Genomic DNA, 20,679 nt, shown 5'->3' with positions numbered 1-20,679 from the left:
CTTGTATGAATCTAGCGAAGTGTTAATATTTACTCAGTTAGGACTTTTGTTGTAACTAGTCTGAGCTTTCAAACAGCGGATGTGACAGGTTTGAGGAAGTCAGAGTAGCATTCCAAGAATATAGGATACCTTCCAAGAATCATACTTTTTACGGTTTCAAACACCAAAGCTGAACTGTTGTCTTTGTAAATAAGTTTTACTGTGTTTCATTTTTACATAAGTAGAGGGGGTGGGATCGTTTGTGTATACAGGATGAGATCCTTGGTTCAGTACACCCTTTGATCCAAAAAGTTATTGTCTGAAGAGTTAATCTGTGGGTCAGTTTTGTCCGGTGACAATTCCGATAAAGTTAATTTCAACAAAGTGTCATCTTGGACAGAATGGTGGTATACTGTATATGTGTGCATTTTAAAAGCCTAAATTTCACTGGTGGCTTTAGTGGTTCATTTTTGTTTAATATAGATATGTTGCACTTGTCATAACGGACATATTTTAAATTTGATCCTATAATAATGTGTTTTACAGTTTATACAAGGCAAAGTTTTGCAATTACGCATAACTACATATATTTTTGTTTTTAAAAGACAAAAACATATGCATTTATTTTGTTTCCCTGCATACCAAACAGCAAAGTTTGTGTACTATGGAGTCAGTAGTAATTATGAAGTTTAGAATGAATGGGGAATATAGAATTATGCAAACTCAAGTCTAATATTGTAATTTGAGGTATATTATGTTATTGTTATTGGTGTGAAAAGTTGGCATCATTGTTAAACAGTGTTTGTGTCTCACCAGATATACTGTATCTTTCTACAACTGTATTATCTTTTTTTAATAATATGTATATATTTCTACCGCTTAGCTCATTTAGCTTATTGTCACGTGGCTGTTGCAGGACGCAAATATGTAGTGAGAACAAGTCTCTAGGTTAGAACAAGTTTGTATGGTGCAAATTATTTAAATCAAGTGATGCACTGATTTCTTCTTTGGAAACATTAGGTTAAGTTGGAAAAAATATTCAACAATCCGCTAAACCATGCACATAAAGGCGGAGGCTTTATTTCCCAAAGATTTGTATGTAGTGATGTCACTCTTATTACAATAGTCCTTATTTAGGGAAATATGTCAGAAAGCAACATTTTGGCATTCACTTAACATGAAGAGACGCAATCTTCTCTCTCTGTTGCTCAGTTTAAAACATTTTTGCCCAATGGAGCGTCTATCTTTGTTTGGCATGGGTGTGAATACATATCACCCCAGTGTTCATGTCGCTGTTTTTGATTTTTTTTTTTTCCTTGCACTCTTTCAATTCCCTCTCATCCCTTCTGATTGAGATTCTTCTCACTCTGGAGCCACAAGACAAAGGTAGTTTCACAGGAAAACATGACAGGTGTATATTCTCCCTGGTATTTGCCAGTGCTGAAATGAGTTCAGCTCTTACTAGAGAGCAGACTTCATCAACACACTACCACATATACTGCCTCAGTGTTTCTGAAGTGTGATCTGTTTAGAGGGTCTTACATTACATTGGTATGCTTTTAGATTGATATATCAAACAGATATATTCATTTCTTACATCTGTTGGTGTCAGATCATTTCCATTTTGGCATGAAACACAAAACATGAACATTCAGACAACAACATCCAGAGATCAGGTTGCAAACTTCTTTCTGCTGTTGGTGCTTCTCTGGTTTATATGTATTGTTTTACTTGTGTGTTTTTGTACTGATTTGGATTGATAAGTTAACTTTGTGTCGTGTGTGTAAATTTTAAACGTCTGGGCTTAGAAAAAGGAATTCAAATGTTTCATATTTGGGTTCAGGAAACATGACATTTGTCATGGCAACGTGACATTTTGTAGACCATACAACAGATTTAATGTCCACACCAGGGCTGGGCGGATGGACAACGGCATCATTCATTGTCAATGGCTGACAATTTTTCTTACAATCCAACAGTGAGGTGTGCCTAAATGTGTGTGCAGACATTCCCCTATGTACAAATACTCTAAACATGTTTTCTGACCTCCTCTGAATGTAGAATTATTGGATTGAAGCAAATTACCACACAGCTCAGAGTTTTGGGGTATTTTTAGTGTCATAAGTCAATGTAAAATCACCTCTGGGGACAGTGCTTTGGTTCAGCAGACAGAGAGAGAGAGACAGAGCTGGTCGTGACTTGGAATGTGTTTGACAGGCAGCAGCCAGCAGCTGAGCTGCAGCCCAGGCAAACAGATAACTGGCTATGTTAAGCTAGCAGAGTGAGTGAGTGGGCAAGCAAGAGTGAGGGAGCAGCAGTGTCACTGCAATCAGGGCTATTATTGCAGCCTTACTTTGAATTAACATAAGTTTGCATTGAAAACAAGATGTGATGTATGCTACTATGGAGGAAGCTTCTTTAAGGTCATACTCTAGTGAAACATATAGAAATCCATCGAGAAGGCAGTAAAAAAAAACCTGCATGCTTTGAAAAGTGTTAGCAGTAATATACAGTATGTATAATTGAATAAGAGGGTTAAATATGTCAAAAAATGGATGCAGCCTTTAACATCATTCTAACAACATAGCATGTCATTTTATTTTACTATTCAATTACAGTGAGGTGCCAGACATTTGTATCACATCTGTGCATCTTTATCAAATACATTTTTCCTATGTTTATTTATTTTTTTATTTAGCCCACAAACTTTTTCTGTATTTGCAGAAAATAGATCGACAACCTTTTTTTAAACCAATAAATGGTCCATTACTGGTTCCAGTTTCTTAAATGTGAGCCTATGTTGCTCTTCTCCATTCAAAGTATTTGTAAATTGAGAATCTTTTTTGATTCGATTGTTGATTGTACAAAAACAGGAATTTGAAGAAACATTGCCAGTCTTTGGGAGGTTTTAAACTTTATTTCTGTATCAGCTGCCATTAGTCATTTAAATTCCCAGGATGTCCTGGTGGCCAAGTGTCCAGTCCTCTTGTCATCTCTGGTTTTGTTCCAAACAGGGTAGCCTGACTCGTCCCAACTATTGAGACGATAAAGTGTTCACTGTGATTATAGTCTGGAAACCTTGTTCGCATGAAAGTTTTCTCAGCCTTTCTGAAGGGGGGACCAATCAGCAACCAGTGGGGATGACTAAGAGCGATAACTTTGAAGTCAAGTGTTTGTTTCTAAATATAGTTTCAACAGTGTCGGCAGTGGTTGCCATTTGGTTAAAGGCTGCTACACCCATTAGGTTGCAACAACTGGCTACAATCCATGGTGGAGTGTAGCCAGACCTATATCATCATGCTTTGAATTTGGGTCTGGTAATATCACGTTTCAGCAAGGGGCTCTTTCAAAAAATTTGCAATAACTACAAGCATATATAACAAATGGTGCACCCTGCTTTACAAAATAATTGGACGTTGCAAATTGAAAATTAATTTGAAAGACCCACAGTCCTCTTGTGTGCTGTTGAGTAAGTTGTTATTACTTTTGATGAGTAATAAATATAATCTTAAAAAAAATCAACATGCTAACTGATAATAATTGGTAATGTCTTTTTAAATGTTTTACTGAACCTGAAAGCTGTGGTGGAGGAAGTATTCAAATCATTTAGGAATGCCACCATGTTAAAAAAAAAAAAAAGAAGAAGCCTGCAGCATTTCACTGTTGAAGATGGTTGAGGTGAAACTTAATAGTAACTATTTTGTACACAGCTGCAACTGATGATTGCTTTCATCATGATCTATTCTGCTGATTATTTCTAAATTAAATTGATACAAATTATTAATTGATAATATAGTTTTATAGTTTTTGTCGCAGTCGTTCTTGGCTAAAGCAAAAGAATAGCAAACTGATAGAACTAAGCAATAAAATGTAATTATCAAAATAGTTGCAAGGGAAAGCAAATATATATGTATACAGTAAAGCATACCTCAAATTTGCATTCAATTACAGTAACCTATAGTAAATATACATAATTCTATTCGACCCCTGAAAGTACAAAATATCAAAGGCCTTTATTCATACAAATACAGTTACATCAATTTTGTACAGCAAGCGAAATTGAATGTAGCCAAGGTTAAAAATTGATAAACAAAAGTGCTAGTTTCCGCAGTTATGAAAATATCTTTGTTTATCTGTTCTTTCTTAGTGGTGTTAGTACTGATGCTAACCAGGGACACTTTACCAGATGGGATCATTGTTATTATCCTCCTCCACCTGCCAGCAATCAATCAATCAAGTCTAGAAAATGACACGCTATTTAACATCGTATTTGGTAACTGGTGAAGGGAAACGCATGTGAACACCCCTGGTTTTTGCAGTATTACATCAGGGGTGTGAATTATTCTCTCTCTCCACACCGTCTAAACCAACTGACACTAACTAATTGACTTGCAGCACAGCTTAATAAAACTAAAAGCAGGAAGAGACATCTAGCCGACTCATTACATAGGCCTAATCCTTTATAGTTAATTAACGTTTTTCCTCTTGTGTCAAACAGGGGGAAATGTATAATACTGTCAAAGGTAGAAATCTCCCTCACGTCCCTGTCCACCTGCTCGATTGGAAAGGAATATTGTAAAACTGATGTTTGAACAGAAACATACAGATATTTCAGTACCAATGTTCTCTGGTACTGAAATATTTACATGGTGGAGGAACATTAAATTGATTCAAGGGTTCAGAAATTCATAGCACATTGACTCGCGGCAACCTGGCTCAAGCATTTAACAAATAAATGAACAGTGTGCGTGGGTGGGAGGATGTTCCAATGATGGCGGTTTTGCACTATGGCTTTGAATGTTGTGTATTCATGTCTATATTTTTGACTGGTGAAAATCCCACAAATTTGACTCGCATGAATGGGGCTGCTGGAGACAGATTTGGATGCTGTTTACTGAAGCATGGTAGAGAGGGCAATTCTATCTCATAAATGAAGAGAAATGGAAAGCCTGTCTCTATTAAATGAGTCAAGCCGAGGATGTTATAACATTTGAATTACATTTTTAATCTCGCTTGTCCCACTGAAATCCCTAAACAGTCTTACCACCGCTGGTAAAATACTAAAATCACCAGTACATTGTTTGATATCTTTGTATTTAAGGGCTTATTGAACATGGAAGGCTCCAGGGGTCCCAAATTGAGCCTTAGCATCAGGGATGCACTTATATATTTACTACTTTTGTTGACAATATCCAGTGAATTGTGATACCAACTGGTTGATCACACTCTTTACAAAAATTATATCATACAAAAACAATATACACCATGTAATATTAAAATGTAGAGTCCTGGAATAACTGATAATTGAACATCATCGCACTTGAGAAGTTAACTGCAGTGTATTTGCCAACAAGGTTATAGCATAGTTACTAGAGTGGGAACTTGAGGCAAGGGATATATGTTTTGTGGAAAAGGAATAATATCACCACTAGACGGCGGAAAATGTTGGCTAATTCAAGGATTAATTATTTTATACTGAAATATAACTTGGGAATTACAGTTAATTGCTCTACTGTGGCTTTGATGTTTAGTTATAGAACCGCAGTTGTCTTTTGAAATGCACCAAATGTCGTCTATGCAGAAAATGAAAACAAATAAATAAGTAAGCCTTGCAGACCACATTCATAGTTGGCAACAGTTCTTATTCTGAATTTCCTAGCCTGGTATTGCTAAACTAAAATGCACTGCATGAATACATATACGTGTCTGGCTAGATTTCATTGAGGATTGTTTCCAATTGTTGCATACTAATGGACAGAAACCGTGAGTTATTTTGAACATATTGGAGCAGTCATTAAACAATGGTTACCATCCACCATATACTTTATGTTGCGTATCGAAACTCTACTGCTGCCACCATCGTTGACACAGATTCAACATCATCGTAGTTAGCTACTCCGACTGCTCGTTAATTGGTCTGACCTTCAGAGTGCCTTAAAACTCCAAGACAAACCATGTCTAAGGAACGATTATATCATGCAAATACAACGATTGTCTAGACCTTATTATTTTCATGTACACAAGTTGACACATCTCTCTCTCTCTTGTCCTCTAGGACATGGTACCAAAGGGGTGTTTGAGCTGCTGGCAGGCTGGAGACGAACAAGGGAAAACCTGCCTTTCAAGGAGCGAGTGGCAGACGCTTTTGCTGACGTGATGGTGTGCTACACCATGACCAGCTCCCTCTACATCATCACCTTCGGCATGGGAGCTAGCCCTTTTACCAACATCGAGTCGGTGAAAATCTTCTGCCAGAGCATGTGTGTGGCTATCCTCGTCAACTACTTCTACGTCTTTTCTTTCTACGGCTCCTGCCTGGTGTTTGCCGGACAGCTTGAGCAGAACCGCTATCACAGTGTTTTCTGTTGTAAAATTCCCTCAGTGGAGTACCTGGACCGCCAGCCCACATGGTTTAAAACCATGATGAGTGATGGCCACGACCTTTCCACACACCACGACAGTGTACCGTACCAGAATCATTTTATCCAGCACTTCCTGCGAGAGCACTACACAGAGTGGATTACCAACACCTACGTCAAACCCTTTGTGGTCATTCTGTATCTCATCTACGCTTCTTTCTCATTCATGGGATGTTTACAAATTAGTGATGGATCAAATATTGTGAACCTGCTGGCTAGTAACTCCCCAAGTGTTTCGTACGCTCTGACCCAGCAGAAATACTTCAGTAACTATAGTCCTGTAATTGGGTTTTATATTTACGAGCCCATAGAGTACTGGAACTCCACGGTGCAGGAGCATCTGAAGACTCTGAGTCACGGCTTCAACAAGATCTCCTGGATGGACAACTTTTTTCACTACCTGCGGGTGGTGAATGTGAGCGCATCAACCAAGAGTGACTTCATCACCATCCTCAAGGGTTCCTTCCTGCGCAGCCCGGAGTATCAGCACTTCACAGAGGACATCATATTCTCCAAGAACCGCGAGACTGACGAATATGACATTATTGCCTCACGGATGTACTTGGTAGCACGGACCACAGAGAAGAAGCGTGAGGAGGTGGTGGAGCTTTTGGAAAAGCTTCGTCCCTTAATGCTGATAAACAGTATCAAATTCATTGCCTTCAATCCCACGTTTGTGTTCATGGACCGCTACAGCTCCTCCGTCATCTCGCCCATCCTGACCTCAGGCTTCAGCGTACTCACCATACTCATCCTCACTTTCTTCCTGGTCATCAACCCCTTGGGGAACTTCTGGCTCATCCTCACGGTTACATCCGTGGAGCTGGGCGTCTTGGGTTTGATGACCCTCTGGAACGTCGGCATGGACAGCATTTCAATCCTGTGCCTTATTTATACCCTTAACTTCGCCATGGATCACTGTGTACCACACCTGTACACTTTTGTGCTGGCCACTGAGCACACAAGGACGCAGTGCATCAAGCTGGCACTGGAGGAGCACGGGGCAGCCATTTTGCAGAACACATCCTGCTTTGTGATTGGGATCATGCCCCTGGTGTTTGTGCCTTCCAATCTGACCTACACACTGTTTAAGTGCTCACTCCTCACTGCGGGATGTACCGTGCTGCACTGCTTCGTCATCCTGCCTGTCTTCCTGACCTTCTTCCCACCGTCCAAAAAGAGACACAAGAAAAAGAAACGGGCCAAGCGGAAAGAGCGGGAGCGGGAAAGGGAGCGGGAAAGAGAAAGGGAACGAGAAAGGGAGGAGATAGAGTGCATTGAAGTCAGGGAGAATCCTGATCATGTGACAAATGTCTGAGTAGTTTGTACGTTTAGCAGTCACAACCCATCAGTTGTTGGTGGATTAGAAGTGTTCTCCAATGCTGAGGCGCCTCTCGAGGTGCAGGGGATTCTGAGATGTCCCGTGAGGAGTGGGCACTCATCACTCCCAACAAACAGCAGCTTATGGTGGCCAGAGTTGAGTGCAGCCCAACTGGTCGGTCTTTCAGTCCTTCAATCTGGACAGTGTACGTCATTTGCACAAATTGAAACATGCTCATGGTTCTGAAGCTCTTTCCCAACTATTTGGTAAATAAAAACAGTTACCAGAACACATGCTTGCTAAATCTGTAAGTAAATCCTAAACACACAGTCCATTTAAATATTCTGTGCTAATTTTCTGCAGCCCTCACCTCCAAAGAAGTGTGATGAGCATAGCAGTCTGCTAAGCCAAGGACAAGTAGGCAAGTTAGTGAAAGCAGTAGGGACAAAGTGTACAAATTAAAACTGTACAAAAGACAGCTATGCACGCACCTTACTCCTCACACCTTGATAACAGCTAAAAGAAACAAAGCCAAATTGTGTGGAAAGAAAAAAACAGTGGGCCGAAAGCACACTGTAATATTAAAAATAGCTGAACAGCTGAACTGGGCAGATGGCATACACTGTGTCCATTATGAAGAATTATCTTGCACATTGCATCATATGAATAGAAATGTTTATATAAGCAGGAGGCAAACATTTCTGCTGTATTTCAGAGGTCATATAAGGTCTTAGGCAATGGCAGAAGGGACTGCAGTGGGCTGCGGCACATGAAGAGGAGGTGATAAGTGACTGTCGTGCAGCGGTGTTTGAAAAGGCAGTAAGCCAGAGTATGACTTAAGTAAATCCTAAACTGCTTTTGCACCAGAGCAGTAAAACCAAAAGTGAAGAGTGTTTCTGAGGCTTGAAATACTGAACTCTCGAGCAGAATAGATACTAATGGCAAGTTTCAGTGAGTGTATGGAAGTCTCTGTTATTACTTACAAAAGCTTAATGTCATTGAAATTGGAAGGTTTGAATGTGATTTAATACGAGCAGTGGTGCCAAATAGTGTACAGCAACTTTTGACAGATGTCTATCAATACAAAATAGTATCAGTAAGTTTAACCGCTCATTTAAATCAACCATAAATCATGAGTTATTGGAGCTACTTTAATGGATTGCTGTTTTAATGTCGTGCAGGTTTGTGAAGCAGATTATGACACAGGCTTTACATTCAATAGTAAGGCACTAGTTATTAACTGTCAGTGGAAAACTGATAGAGTTAAAGTTAAATGCAGAGCTTCCAGGTTTTGTTCCTGAAGTCAGAAAACACAAAATCAGGAAGGTTTTTCACTCATTCAGAAAGACCAATTTCAAAAACCTTTTGTAAGAGATTAGTTACATTAGTTAATGGAACAGCAGCTAGCCCGGAAGTGATGTTAACACTTCGGCTCTCTGTTGGGAAGATTTTTAAAAGTGAAGGTGGAGACCATTACTGCCACCTACCTGGAATTGGTCTTGTCAATGTAGTAACTAAGTATACTTTCCCCTAAAACTTCAAATAACATTCCTTCCAAAAAAAATTAGTTGACCTCTGCAAATACCCTTCTTCAACATTCAGTCTTAGAAGTCCAAAATGGCTGCTGTTTCCCCCAGAAGGTAAACAATATTATCTACGTCTGCCAAGGGCCCGATAAGAATCTCCGTTGCGGTCCCAAAACAAACACACTCAAGGTCAGCAGCCCCAACGATTCCAATCTCACTCTGACCTCTGATAGGCAGGTTTTAGCTGGTGGCATGTGATAAAGAGGCCCCATACGTGAGCAGATGTGGCTGATTACAGGCCAGTCAATACCATCTTAGGGGACTGGCTGGTTCTTACGGGGCTGTCATTGAATGGACACCGCTTACTTGTTTCTTTGTGCTGCCACCACGAAAGTGAGTGTCTCTCACAAAGACCAGCCAATCGGGCAGCTTGGGGGTGGGGGAGTAGAATGTTCATACCGGACCAAATATCAATGTGAAATACGTGTTGATGTTTGTCAAAGGAGTGCATACATTCGTGTGATTAATCACTATATATCAAAAATGCTATTAAACCCACTTCTTCTGTAAAATAATATCAGCGAACAAATGATAGACAAAGCTAGAAAATAATATTTTACTTGTCACATTCTACAATGAACACATTTTCTGTGGCATTAGAAAGTAACGCTAAATGTTGAATCCTCACTGATATTATAATTGTCATCAACCAGGCGTTGCCCTACTAAGAAATGAGGAGTTTTTTGGCAAGCTACTTCCTGCAGCCGCTGCCATGAACATCACATTATATAAACACCCTGTCATGTGTGTATAGCAAGAAGGCATGAAATGTTTGAAAAACGGGAAAGAAATGCAAATCTTAAATAATTTACTTCCCAAAACGGACTGTGTTTGCATGGCACTGTATTGTATGTATGCATGTATTTATTTTTTCTGTATGAAGTCTACGTACTTTCTTTTTTAATTATTTTGCCACGCTGTAGTGACTTATGTTTGTTGTTTCGATGCATATTCTGTAATACCATGTGCTGCAAAAGAACAAAATGAGTCATATCTGTTCCAAAACAAAAGCCAGAGGATATTTCATGTGTAAAATAACTGTAAATTAGTCTTTTCTATATTTTCTAAGAAAAAAATATAATATAGTAAGATTTTTAATGAAAGAATTTTCTTAAAAAAAAAGAATAAAAAGGGAAAAAAGTTGAACACAGTAGGCCAGTAATAAATAAAAAGTGGAATGTTACCAGTATACTAGATCTTATTCCTTGCACACTGCATTATCAATGTTTTTTGATGATCCATGTTTTTATATGGAAAACTGTGGCCACCACTTTATTGTTTGTGTGTCTTGACCCTTTATAATCCCTATTTGGCTCTCACATTTAAGGAAATCATACATTACTCAGCAGCCCTTTTCAAACATCACAGTCTATCAGGCTTTATGACGATCACTTTGAAAACAAAACAAAAAAACATAGGTTAGACATTTTCAAAATAAATGAAATAATGTCTTGACAAACATCTATTACATTTTACTATACGGCAGGTCAAGCTTATTAGTAAAGATGTCAATACTTATCTTCTTAACTCTTCTGAAATCCCATTCCTAAATATATTTGGTGTCTTCTTACTGTATGAAACCTTCCATTGCTGCCTAGAGAGCTACTGCTGTATTTTAACCACATTAACACAACCACTTCTCAGCTTCCTTACAATTAGCGCAATTTACAACACTGAATGCAATCTCTTTTGGCTATTGTCTACTTAAATAGTATCATGAGAAATTTATAGAAATGAATCTTCTATGACAACATACGCAGTCTTACTAATGGTTATTGAAACAGCATGTTATATCTGATATTTAAATCAGGTCTTAATAGTTCGGTCTTCTTCTTAAAAAACCCATGATGAGCCTAGCATTATTCTACATTTTATACATCTTATTGTCAAGAAATCTGTTGGAAAAGCCGGAACAACAATGTGTTAGTCTGTGACTCAGTACTTCCTGCCTTTTCTACCCTGGCTTTAGCACTTGGCCCCAAGCTCACTTGTTTCCATTTTCAGTGGCTTGGTTCCCTTTGAACATTTTAATTTAAAGAAGAAAAAAAAAAAAAAACTAGCCCCAGTATATTGTCTCTAAAAGTAAGTAATTGTAATTTTAGCAATCAATTTCTGAAAACTGCTAGACACTAGTTTTTAAACATATGTTGCTGAAAAAGAGTACATTCGTTGCATTTACTTACATCAGCATAATGGTGTATCTGGCATTAACTCAAAATAAACTGAAATGAAGAACATGTCATGAAGCGTAATAGTGCATAAACAGTGCAGCTCAATGGCACCGAAAATATATGAAATATATTAGGCCTTGGACACAATGCAAGTAAACTTGGTAGTATGATCATTGATAGTTCTGGTCTCCTCATGGGTTTTGTTGACAATAAAATGCAGAGCTTTACTAGCTTTATTCTCTAAAAAATAAACTCGCACAACATACTCTTGAAGCTGAAGCTCGCTGTGCTTTAAAAGGTTTCATTCGCTTTTTTTTTTTTTTTTAATCTGATGTATCGGTGCACAAATAGTTAATTTAGGTATTTTCTATTTTGAGTCGCATTTATTCACCTGCTTTTTCAACATGTGAAAACAGTCAGTCCACCTCTTTAACTGTTGTGTATTTTCTGACATTGCACATCAGTTTCATTGAACCCATTTTATAAGCTCATGCTGTATGGTGTATTTTTGCCCATTTTGTCATCTACGTGATAGTGTCGCATTGGAGCTAAAAACATCTTAATGGCAGATTGGCTTCAAATGGGATCTTAAGTAAGGCTCCCTCAGAATCTTTTAATCACAAATGAACTAATGAGTACAAAGCACGATATTCGTACAGGAAGAAGACAATAGCATAAATATGACAACATCTTAGATAGTATTTTGAAGGGAAATGAGTGTACTGTAAGTCTCATGGAATCATTTGACCATACACCGGCACATTTTCAGTTTGTACAGCCAGGGACAGCACAATATTTTAACAATACAAGGCAATACAATTATGCAATCACCACTTTGCTTGTTGAATAATCTACATGGCAAATCTGGTTCAACCACAGCCTCAGAGGACAAATTGCTGTTTTATTGTAACTCATTGACCTTGTATGAGGTAACTATGCCACACAGATAGGTTTGTGTTGCCCCAATTTATGATATGGGTTATTTTATGACTTCTGATTCAAAATTTTACATTAAGTTTCAATATTGTGCAGAAGCTCTGATAAAAGTGTGCTTATTTTAGTAACTTCCTTTCCAATGGGAGTTCAATTCCTGTTGCTGAAGCAAGTGTATCCTAGGGTGTTTGCTTCACACACTGTCTACATCTATCTATCAACAATTAAATGATTTCCTTCATTTTCATTCAAAATTGTTCAAATTTGGCAGTACCTATAGGCTTATGTTACTATCAAAAAGCTATTTTGTGCTACTATTTCCCTGCCCATACCCATAGAGCTGTCTAGGTGAGGGTCTTGTATAACTTGTCTATAACATCTAGAAAAGGGATTGGATACAGATGAATAATGTGTTCATGTAACTCTAGTATGAGTACTCAGTTGTTAAAACTATTATAAATATGTATACGGAGAATTCTGGTTAGTTTTTGCCAAAGTCTGAGCCTTATATACTGTCGTAAAAGGGTATACCACTCAATTTAAGATGGTGCGTTATTCTGTATGGTTTATATGGACAGTCTAGTCAGTCTATTAGTATAGTGAGTGCTCCTTCAATCTCAAAAGTTACATAGCAAATTATTTACAGTTATAGCATGTAGGTCGGCTAACTTTTTTGGCTTACTTGTTTGGCTTTATTTGTATGCAGCTACATCTGTTAAATTAGGACTAGCTTTACAGAGTAATTGTACATATTCTTGTGGAACTCTTGACTATAAAGTCAAGGTGAAATGGTATAATCTGTAAAAACACGAATATGTCACTTTAGCTAAACAGTGACCCACTATGTCTGCAAGTAACAATTAAAAGATATGCATATGTTCTAAATATATAAAAGTAGAACAGGTATGAAAGATTCTTCAAGTCAGTGAACTGACATTTATGCAGCAATATCTAATGTTTGCCAAAATTAGCTACCAGAAGCTACTGGCCCCATGCCAGAGCAAAAAAAGTTGTTTTGGCAAAACAGTTTTGCTGGCTCATAAGACCTGCGATTAAATGCCAAGCAAAAAACATTTATTGGAACCCATTTGTTTCTTGACATATTTGTCCCTGAGTGATAGAATATGTTGTTATTACAATATTTTTTTAAAGCAAGAATATGTAATTGTAGCTGAAAATGTTGTGATTATTTTGAGATAATGTCAAATCCTACATTATCATGTAACAGTAGCAGTTTGTTAACAAGAGTGAGCATGAGCCACCAGAAGCTGCAGGCCACACCAAAGCACTCAAGGTTATAGCAGCAAAACCAGAGAGAATTGAATTGGATTTCTTATTTTCTCATTTTCATTTGTCAAAGAACAAGTGGAATGACTTCTTGTTTGAAGTGCACTGTAAAAGATGAAGAAATCCTCAAAGTGAATTCTCCCAATTCACTGTGGAGGTCAAAAGTATCCATGCACACACCATTAATGAACTGCCGTCATCGGTTTTTATAATTATGGATTTAGAACCATCTGGGAGCACGAAATGTTCTTTGAAGGCTGTACAAGACTAAGTTATCACCAGGGAACATTATGACACTTAATGGTTGTAGGGTGATGAAATCAGACGAGGCAACCATTTACCACTTGTTAATTTACACTACACATAATATCCTGAAAATACAGTAACTTAGTTAAAGGAGTGTTCTGGCAGCATGTTTTCAGATTAGAATCCTTAAAATGTCTTAACATGTCTGCAACATTTCTTAGTGGAAGACAATGTGGTTACTATAAAGCAAGAAATATGTAACTTTAGCTCGGCAGCAGTGCAAAATGATTGGCCTGATGTTGAACGCTAAAAAAAAAAAAAGAAACAGTGAATAGAGAAGAGCCGTGGAGTCAGTGAACTGACTTAGTAATTTCAAATGTACAGTAAATACATGTATAACATTGACTAACATTAGCCACAAGAAGCTGTTGATCATAACATACAGATCATATTGTCAAAACCCCTGACCAAGTAAATATTTCATTGATTTAATGTATTCACTTTTTCTTTGCAAGAGGATGAATATTAATTTGTTTCAACTAAGTCTTGCATCAGATGTTATAAGCTAATTCAGGAAGAAGGAAACATTCCAGCACAGTAAAGGTAGAAAATTGGTGACCTTTACTTGATGTTTTCATTGTTGTAGTATTAAAAGTCCACCTTTTGGTGGCAAACATTTTCTCAAAACTATGTCTGAAAGTGGATAGTAAGAACAATTGTTTCTTAAACGGGGTGGTATTTCTTTTTTAAGTGTTATAAGCTCCTGTAGCTTCCTAAATCTGTGCTCTTTGTATGACCAGTGGCATTGCCTTGCATATATTTTCTAATATTTCAGCACAGATGTTGATATCTTTGAGGCGTTCCTAGATTGTGACTGAGCTATCATGCGTTTTCAGAACCAGATGCAGTAAAGATACACTGTGATGAGATGACAATACTGTCCAATGTTTTAGGCTGTTTGTGTGTTGTGTGAATAGGTGAGTGGATGTGTATCAACTTTCACATTTGTCTTTAGGTATTTGAGTGCTGTCCATTCTCAATGCCTTTTCTCATCAAGCATGCAACAATTGCTCTCTATCACATGAAGTTGTACCTCAATGAAACCGAAGGAACATCCGTGTTTGTGCCCAGAAATGATAGAAGAATGGATCGTTAACTCCTTCTCACCTAATGTCACTGTTAGCATTCCTCTGTTTTATGTAAATGATGTCACCCAAATGACCAGTGTACAGCTTTGCACGGCTTTATATGTTGCTGTATGTTGCTAAGCTATACTCTTCAAATAAGCAGAGGAAATTACAGGCTCTGTCTTTGTGTTGCTTTTTTTTTTTACTCTAGGTGTTGGCAGAGGTTAAACTTTGTTTTACTAATCTATCCTTCCTACCAGACAGCGGGAAGCTCTAACCTTACTTAACTGCTGTGACAGAGAGAGAAATCAAGGGTGTTTGTGTGTGTGTGTGTGTGTGTGTGTGTGTGTGTGTGTGTGTGTGTGTGTGTGTGTGTGTGTGTGGAGGAAACGTGTTTGAGGGAGAAAGAGATAAAGAGAAAAAGGATGCAGGCAAAACAGGAGGTAAGCCCTCATTTGAATTTGAGAAGATTTGAGCAGCAGGGTTGATGGGAAGTTTTCCAGTGACGTGAGACGTCGAGAAATGTTCCTGTTGAGTCCTTTGCTGATGTAATGAGTCTTACCGGCTTAGTTTCCTAGCAGCACGTCAAAAGTTGATGTCTGTTGTGACAAATGCAGATTTTCTTGCTTCAGAGGAAACTGATTCTATCTCAAAAAAGGGCAGATTTTTTTTTCCAAGTTCACTTTCCTGGGAAGAAAATGGTATTACCTCACAATGATCTCAAATGTGGGAGCAAAAGAGCACTCCAGGGTGTTAGTGTCACGCTTCCATAAAACCGTTTTACTAAAGACATTTGAAAATGTAATGGGTTAAATGGATGCATCAGTTCTAATTATCTAACTATTAGTCCCGAGCATGCGTGGCTGAACTGAACCATATAACAATACCACCTATAATATCAAAAGTATTTAAACTAGATTTTGGCACAGAGACCCTCAATAAGATGGATCCTGAAGTTTGAGTAGAATCGTCTACCAGGGGCTGTATTTCTGTCTGCATCGGTGCAGAGCAAGCGCAGGTTGGTGGTAGGTTGTGGCAAAAGTGTTTGGTATTTTGGTGAACACAAGCACAGGGCGCAACTCCAAAAAATATTATTATCATTATTTATGAAAGTGGGATTTAACACGTAAAACTTCCACCAAACCTCGGTTTAGGATAGGTCTGTTCATGTGGCCACAAAAATAGCCCTCATCCGGCTGCGCCAGCCGTAGATCTGGTCTGAGTTCACCTCAAAATTGACACCAATATTGTGCTGCGCCGGCACATCTTCAATGACGCACTCCATGTAGTGCCGTTCCGGGAATCTGAGCGCAGCCGGGTTGAAATTAGTCTGTGAAAATTGCAAATTGGCGCAAGCCCTGAAAAAAGCCCCTTCCACTGCAGCATAATACCACCTATAATATCAAATGTATTTAAACTAGCTGCACTGTGAATGTAAATAGAGCCCCAAGACTTGTGTTCTAGTCTGTATAAGGCAGCTCTGCTGAACAAGCTTGTTCCTGTGACTCTGGGACTTCTTGTTCTTCTAGACTTTCATGCTCAGTGAGTTGTGCTAGCTTCCTCATCTTGTCGAGCTGCCACCTGTAAGGACCGTAGGTGGTCTTGCAACAGCACAGGATGTGGTAGAGATTTATCTGAGCTGATCCATTGTGACTGATTGTCTGGGCAAAGATTAACAAAAACTCAATATTGCCTTTTTCACAGGCCACTCCATCCAATTGGCCTTGGGGTAATGCCTTCCCTCTTTGTCCATTGGCTTTGCTGTCTTTAGCTAACTTTACTAAGAACTTGTCGTCTTCCATTCTTGTCACATTTGTGACCACCAACTTCTTTCGTTGTTTAATGAAGGCCTTTGACTAAACCTGTTTTGGTCTTCCCCGGCCCAGACCACATATTCCTTGTTGGGTTCTTCCGACGAATTCTTGATCCTTTATTCTGGAGTTGGCATTCTTAACACAATTTTCTGCCTCTCATGCTCTACCTGTCTGGATCCTTGTTCCTATGTTCCTGACCAATTAGTTACTTGACTGTCCAAGTTCCAGCATCAGCCTGGTCTTCTCCAGCCTGTGAAATGTTCTTCAGTGGTAGCTTCAGCACATTTCTTCAAAACACCTTGGGAGGTATGTAGTTTTTGGCTTTGTCATCCAGTTTTGCAGTTCTTGTTTCACATGTCTTCAGTCGCCACTTCACACATTAAAATGCACCAGACTGAATATTTGCCAGGACAGTAGCTTGGTCAGTCCTCCTCAGTCCCTCTGGTCTTTATTATGGTGTAGGAGAGCAGTTTTTCCAGTCTCTTGAGGAACCGTCCTGTGGACACAGCTGTCTACAGTAAAGCTGTGACATCATTCATGATGCAACTGAGGGGTGGCAACCGTTGGCCTGCACTATTGTGCATCCCTCTGGTCATTGTACTTGTGCCCAATCAAGATGACCACAAAGGCAGCTGTGCAGAGGATGGTTGAGATGGCACAAACCAGTGCTTGTCCTGCCAAGCTGCTGTCAGTCAGTTATGTAGTCCTGCAGCAAGTGGCAAAATCATCAAATGCGCACACTAAATAAATGATTTTTACATGCATGTCCCTGTCAGGATGATGTTATCCCTTTGGCTGATGCCCTCTCTTTTCATCTATCATCATCGCCGGGTCAGAATTTCAATTTGGTGAATTATTTGATATGTGTAAAAATACTGGACATTTGACAGTCAAGCTAATAGGGTGAATATAGTAAACAATAGACCTGCTAAAAAGCAACATGTTGGCATTTTCATGCCAACAGTCACCACCACTGTAGTTTCGATTCACACAGCTACCCGCATGATTGTCTGGTTGACTGTGGTATGTGGAGCACAACGTAATGTCACAAGGATGACCTGTGGCCATTGGAGCCCCTGAGGATGTGGTGATAAAGTATCTACACTGCCCATGATGCTTTTCAGTATGCTTGGTGACATCACCGTGATCATTTCTCAATACTCTGAAAAGCTCCTTCCAAACCACAGATGACATTATGGAACTTTAAAACTGCTGGAGTGCCCTTTTGAAGCTCATTAAATGACATGTTAAATTGGACTGTTTTTGCAGTTGGATATCAAGCAGAGAATAATTGGCATTTGCTTATAATTTAATGGTTTTCCTAAATGTCTGTATTATATATACAGACCGTAGAGAACGTTTTTTCACGACCCTGAAAGTTTTACAGTACACAGCAACATCATAGTAGCTTGTTGTAATCCTCTGCAAATGTTTTACTTCCTGAGCTGATGATATTGGCAGCAGGAGTGGCTGCTGTCGTGTTGTGCTTCATTGCAGCGTTATTGTGCCAAGCTGCCTTGGTCCGGGATATTTTTGGCTCCCACCTTGTCTTAATCCTGTCGTGATTCTCCAATGGATTATTCATGCTTCCTCTCCTCTCCCCTCCCCTCCACACCTTTGTGTTCTTCGTCTCTCACCCCACCTCCACTATTTTTCACCTTCTCGCTCCTTCTTCCCTTTAGACTTTCCCATTATCTATTCCTGAGCTTCCTTTTAACACCACCATCAGTCTTCTCCCCCAGTCATATATTTGATACTTAAATGTCTCCAAACGAGCGTCCCATGCTCTTAGGCATATATATATATATATATATATATATATATATATATTTCCCCCTGTACATATATAAACTAATACATGACTATATCAACAATCCTACCTTCCTTATAATGTAGTCCTCCACTGCCTCCTTTTCATTGACATTCCTTCTCTTTTCAACCTTTTGAAGTTGTCTGAATTCCCCACTGTGGGCTGCTGTGATAATTTTTCCATAGAATTATCTCTTTCGCTCTTTCTCGCTTCACTTAAAAAGCGATCCTAAAGACCTTCAGCAATGATTACAGTCTAAATGTATGTAAACATGTATTTCACTAATGACTGAAAGTCCACTGAAGTGAGTGAGTGTACTCTTTATGATTTTGTTAATTTACAGTTTGTGACTATCACTGTGCGAGGTTGCTAACAAAGGATGGAATGATGGTAGAAAGATGTTAGTGTTGTCTTGATAAAAAAAAAAAATGGAAAAAAGAGCTTCAGTTGATTATTCAGGTAACTGTAGTTTTGATTTTGTATCATTGTTTAGCTTAAACAGCACATACATATTGCTGCTCCCTCACCTTTGCATGCATCCAAACCACTTGAAGTTTCTGATAACGTGAACACTCAGCCAGCTAAATTTTAGTTTGAGAAGACATTTTTTTTTTAGGGGGGTATTTTCTGCATGGATGAGAGCTTTACAAAGACTGGCAGTTTAAATGATTGATAGTTGATAACCCGATCAGTCAATCAGTAGTAGAATAATTGTTATTTTTTTTTCATAATCAATTATGAATTTTAATTTATGTTTCAAACCAAATGTGAAACTTTCCTCAAGACCTGTTTGTCATTTGTCAGGTTTTGCTACTTTACTTTGTCCTGTTTATGCAAGAGTACATTTAATATTGCTGGATTTTGAACAAAACAAGTGATTTAATGACATCACCTGCATCATTCTACAGACCAATTGATTGAGAAAATGATTAAAAACAGATACTGAATATCATGGTTGTACGTAGTAAACGTATACACATTTCAGGTCTATGGGATACAATGTAATATTAAATGTAGTGATATTGTTATACATAATTAAGTCCAGAATATATGCCACATTATATCATATTTAAATTCCTCTAAAATCTTTAAATTTACACTTAAAAATAACTTAAATTTTAGTGGAATCACAAACAAGTATTAGTAAAATCATCACCAGTACTTTGGCATGTATTGGCCCAATGATGAAAGTGAAACATGCTCTGAAGTAAATACACACATTATTCAGTAAGGATTAAAGTATATACATTATATGACCTTGTGTATATTTTCATGACGTAAACTCAACGTTCCTCTCAGATGTCATGTGAAGTAACACAAACCTTTCCAGCGGCAGCAAACGAACGAGTAGTCTTCCATAAACGCAGACATCTGGGTGATATATTATCAGCAGAAAAGACCTCTTGGAAATCCTACCTTAGCCATCTCAGCTGGTATAAATAAAAGAAACAAAAACAGGTTTTTGATGTGTCAAACTGAAATCACCTGGGTCAAAATACTATCCAGAATTCTTTTTCCTAAGCTTTTCACAGAGATGTATTGTGCTCACTCAGCACATTACAACCCAGCCCTAGCACTGACAGTCAAATCAAAATGCTCTGGATGTACAAATGGAAGGATTTTGGATAGAATTTGAGCCCAGGCTTGCATACTGTACACACATCTCCTGTAGCTGAAGAGCTACTAGAATGGTAGTGAGACAACAATGTATGGGAATGTCTCAGTTTCAGTTTTATTAGAAGACGTATACTTTTGAATGCTCTGAATATTTTAAATGTAAACTCCTTTTTTACTGCCTGCTATGTTGAAGCTATAAATAGTATGCATATGATCAACTTTTTTTACTTGACAGATACAAAATTTTCATTAAAAGAGCTTTTGTCTATGAAACACGTGTGGCTTCTGTTTGTTGTTTAAATGAAAGGTTAAGGGCCCATTTTTCCCACTAGCACAAAGCTAGTCTAAGCACAGATCCAAGCACATTTG

At 38.4% G+C, this 20,679-nt stretch overlaps 1 protein-coding gene across 1 annotated transcript in view; it reads left to right on the top strand.

Moving 5' to 3' along the window:
* Positions 1–20,583, top strand: part of ptchd4 (patched domain containing 4) — a 52,925-nt gene extending 32,342 nt beyond the window's left edge. Inside the window, exon 3 of the mRNA XM_069142002.1 lies at positions 6,035–20,583. Coding sequence (XP_068998103.1) covers positions 6,035–7,716 — 1,682 coding nt within the window. The 3' untranslated portion in view covers positions 7,717–20,583. The remainder of the gene's footprint in view (positions 1–6,034) is intronic.
* Positions 20,584–20,679: the final 96 nt, after the last annotated feature.

The sequence above is a fragment of the Embiotoca jacksoni genome, unplaced genomic scaffold (genome assembly GCF_022577435.1).
Source record: "Embiotoca jacksoni isolate LCO1_2020_lvr unplaced genomic scaffold, fEmbJac1.0.p SCAF_95, whole genome shotgun sequence".
Lineage (NCBI taxonomy): Eukaryota > Metazoa > Chordata > Actinopteri > Embiotocidae > Embiotoca > Embiotoca jacksoni.
This window is presented reverse-complemented; position numbering and strand designations above follow the sequence as displayed.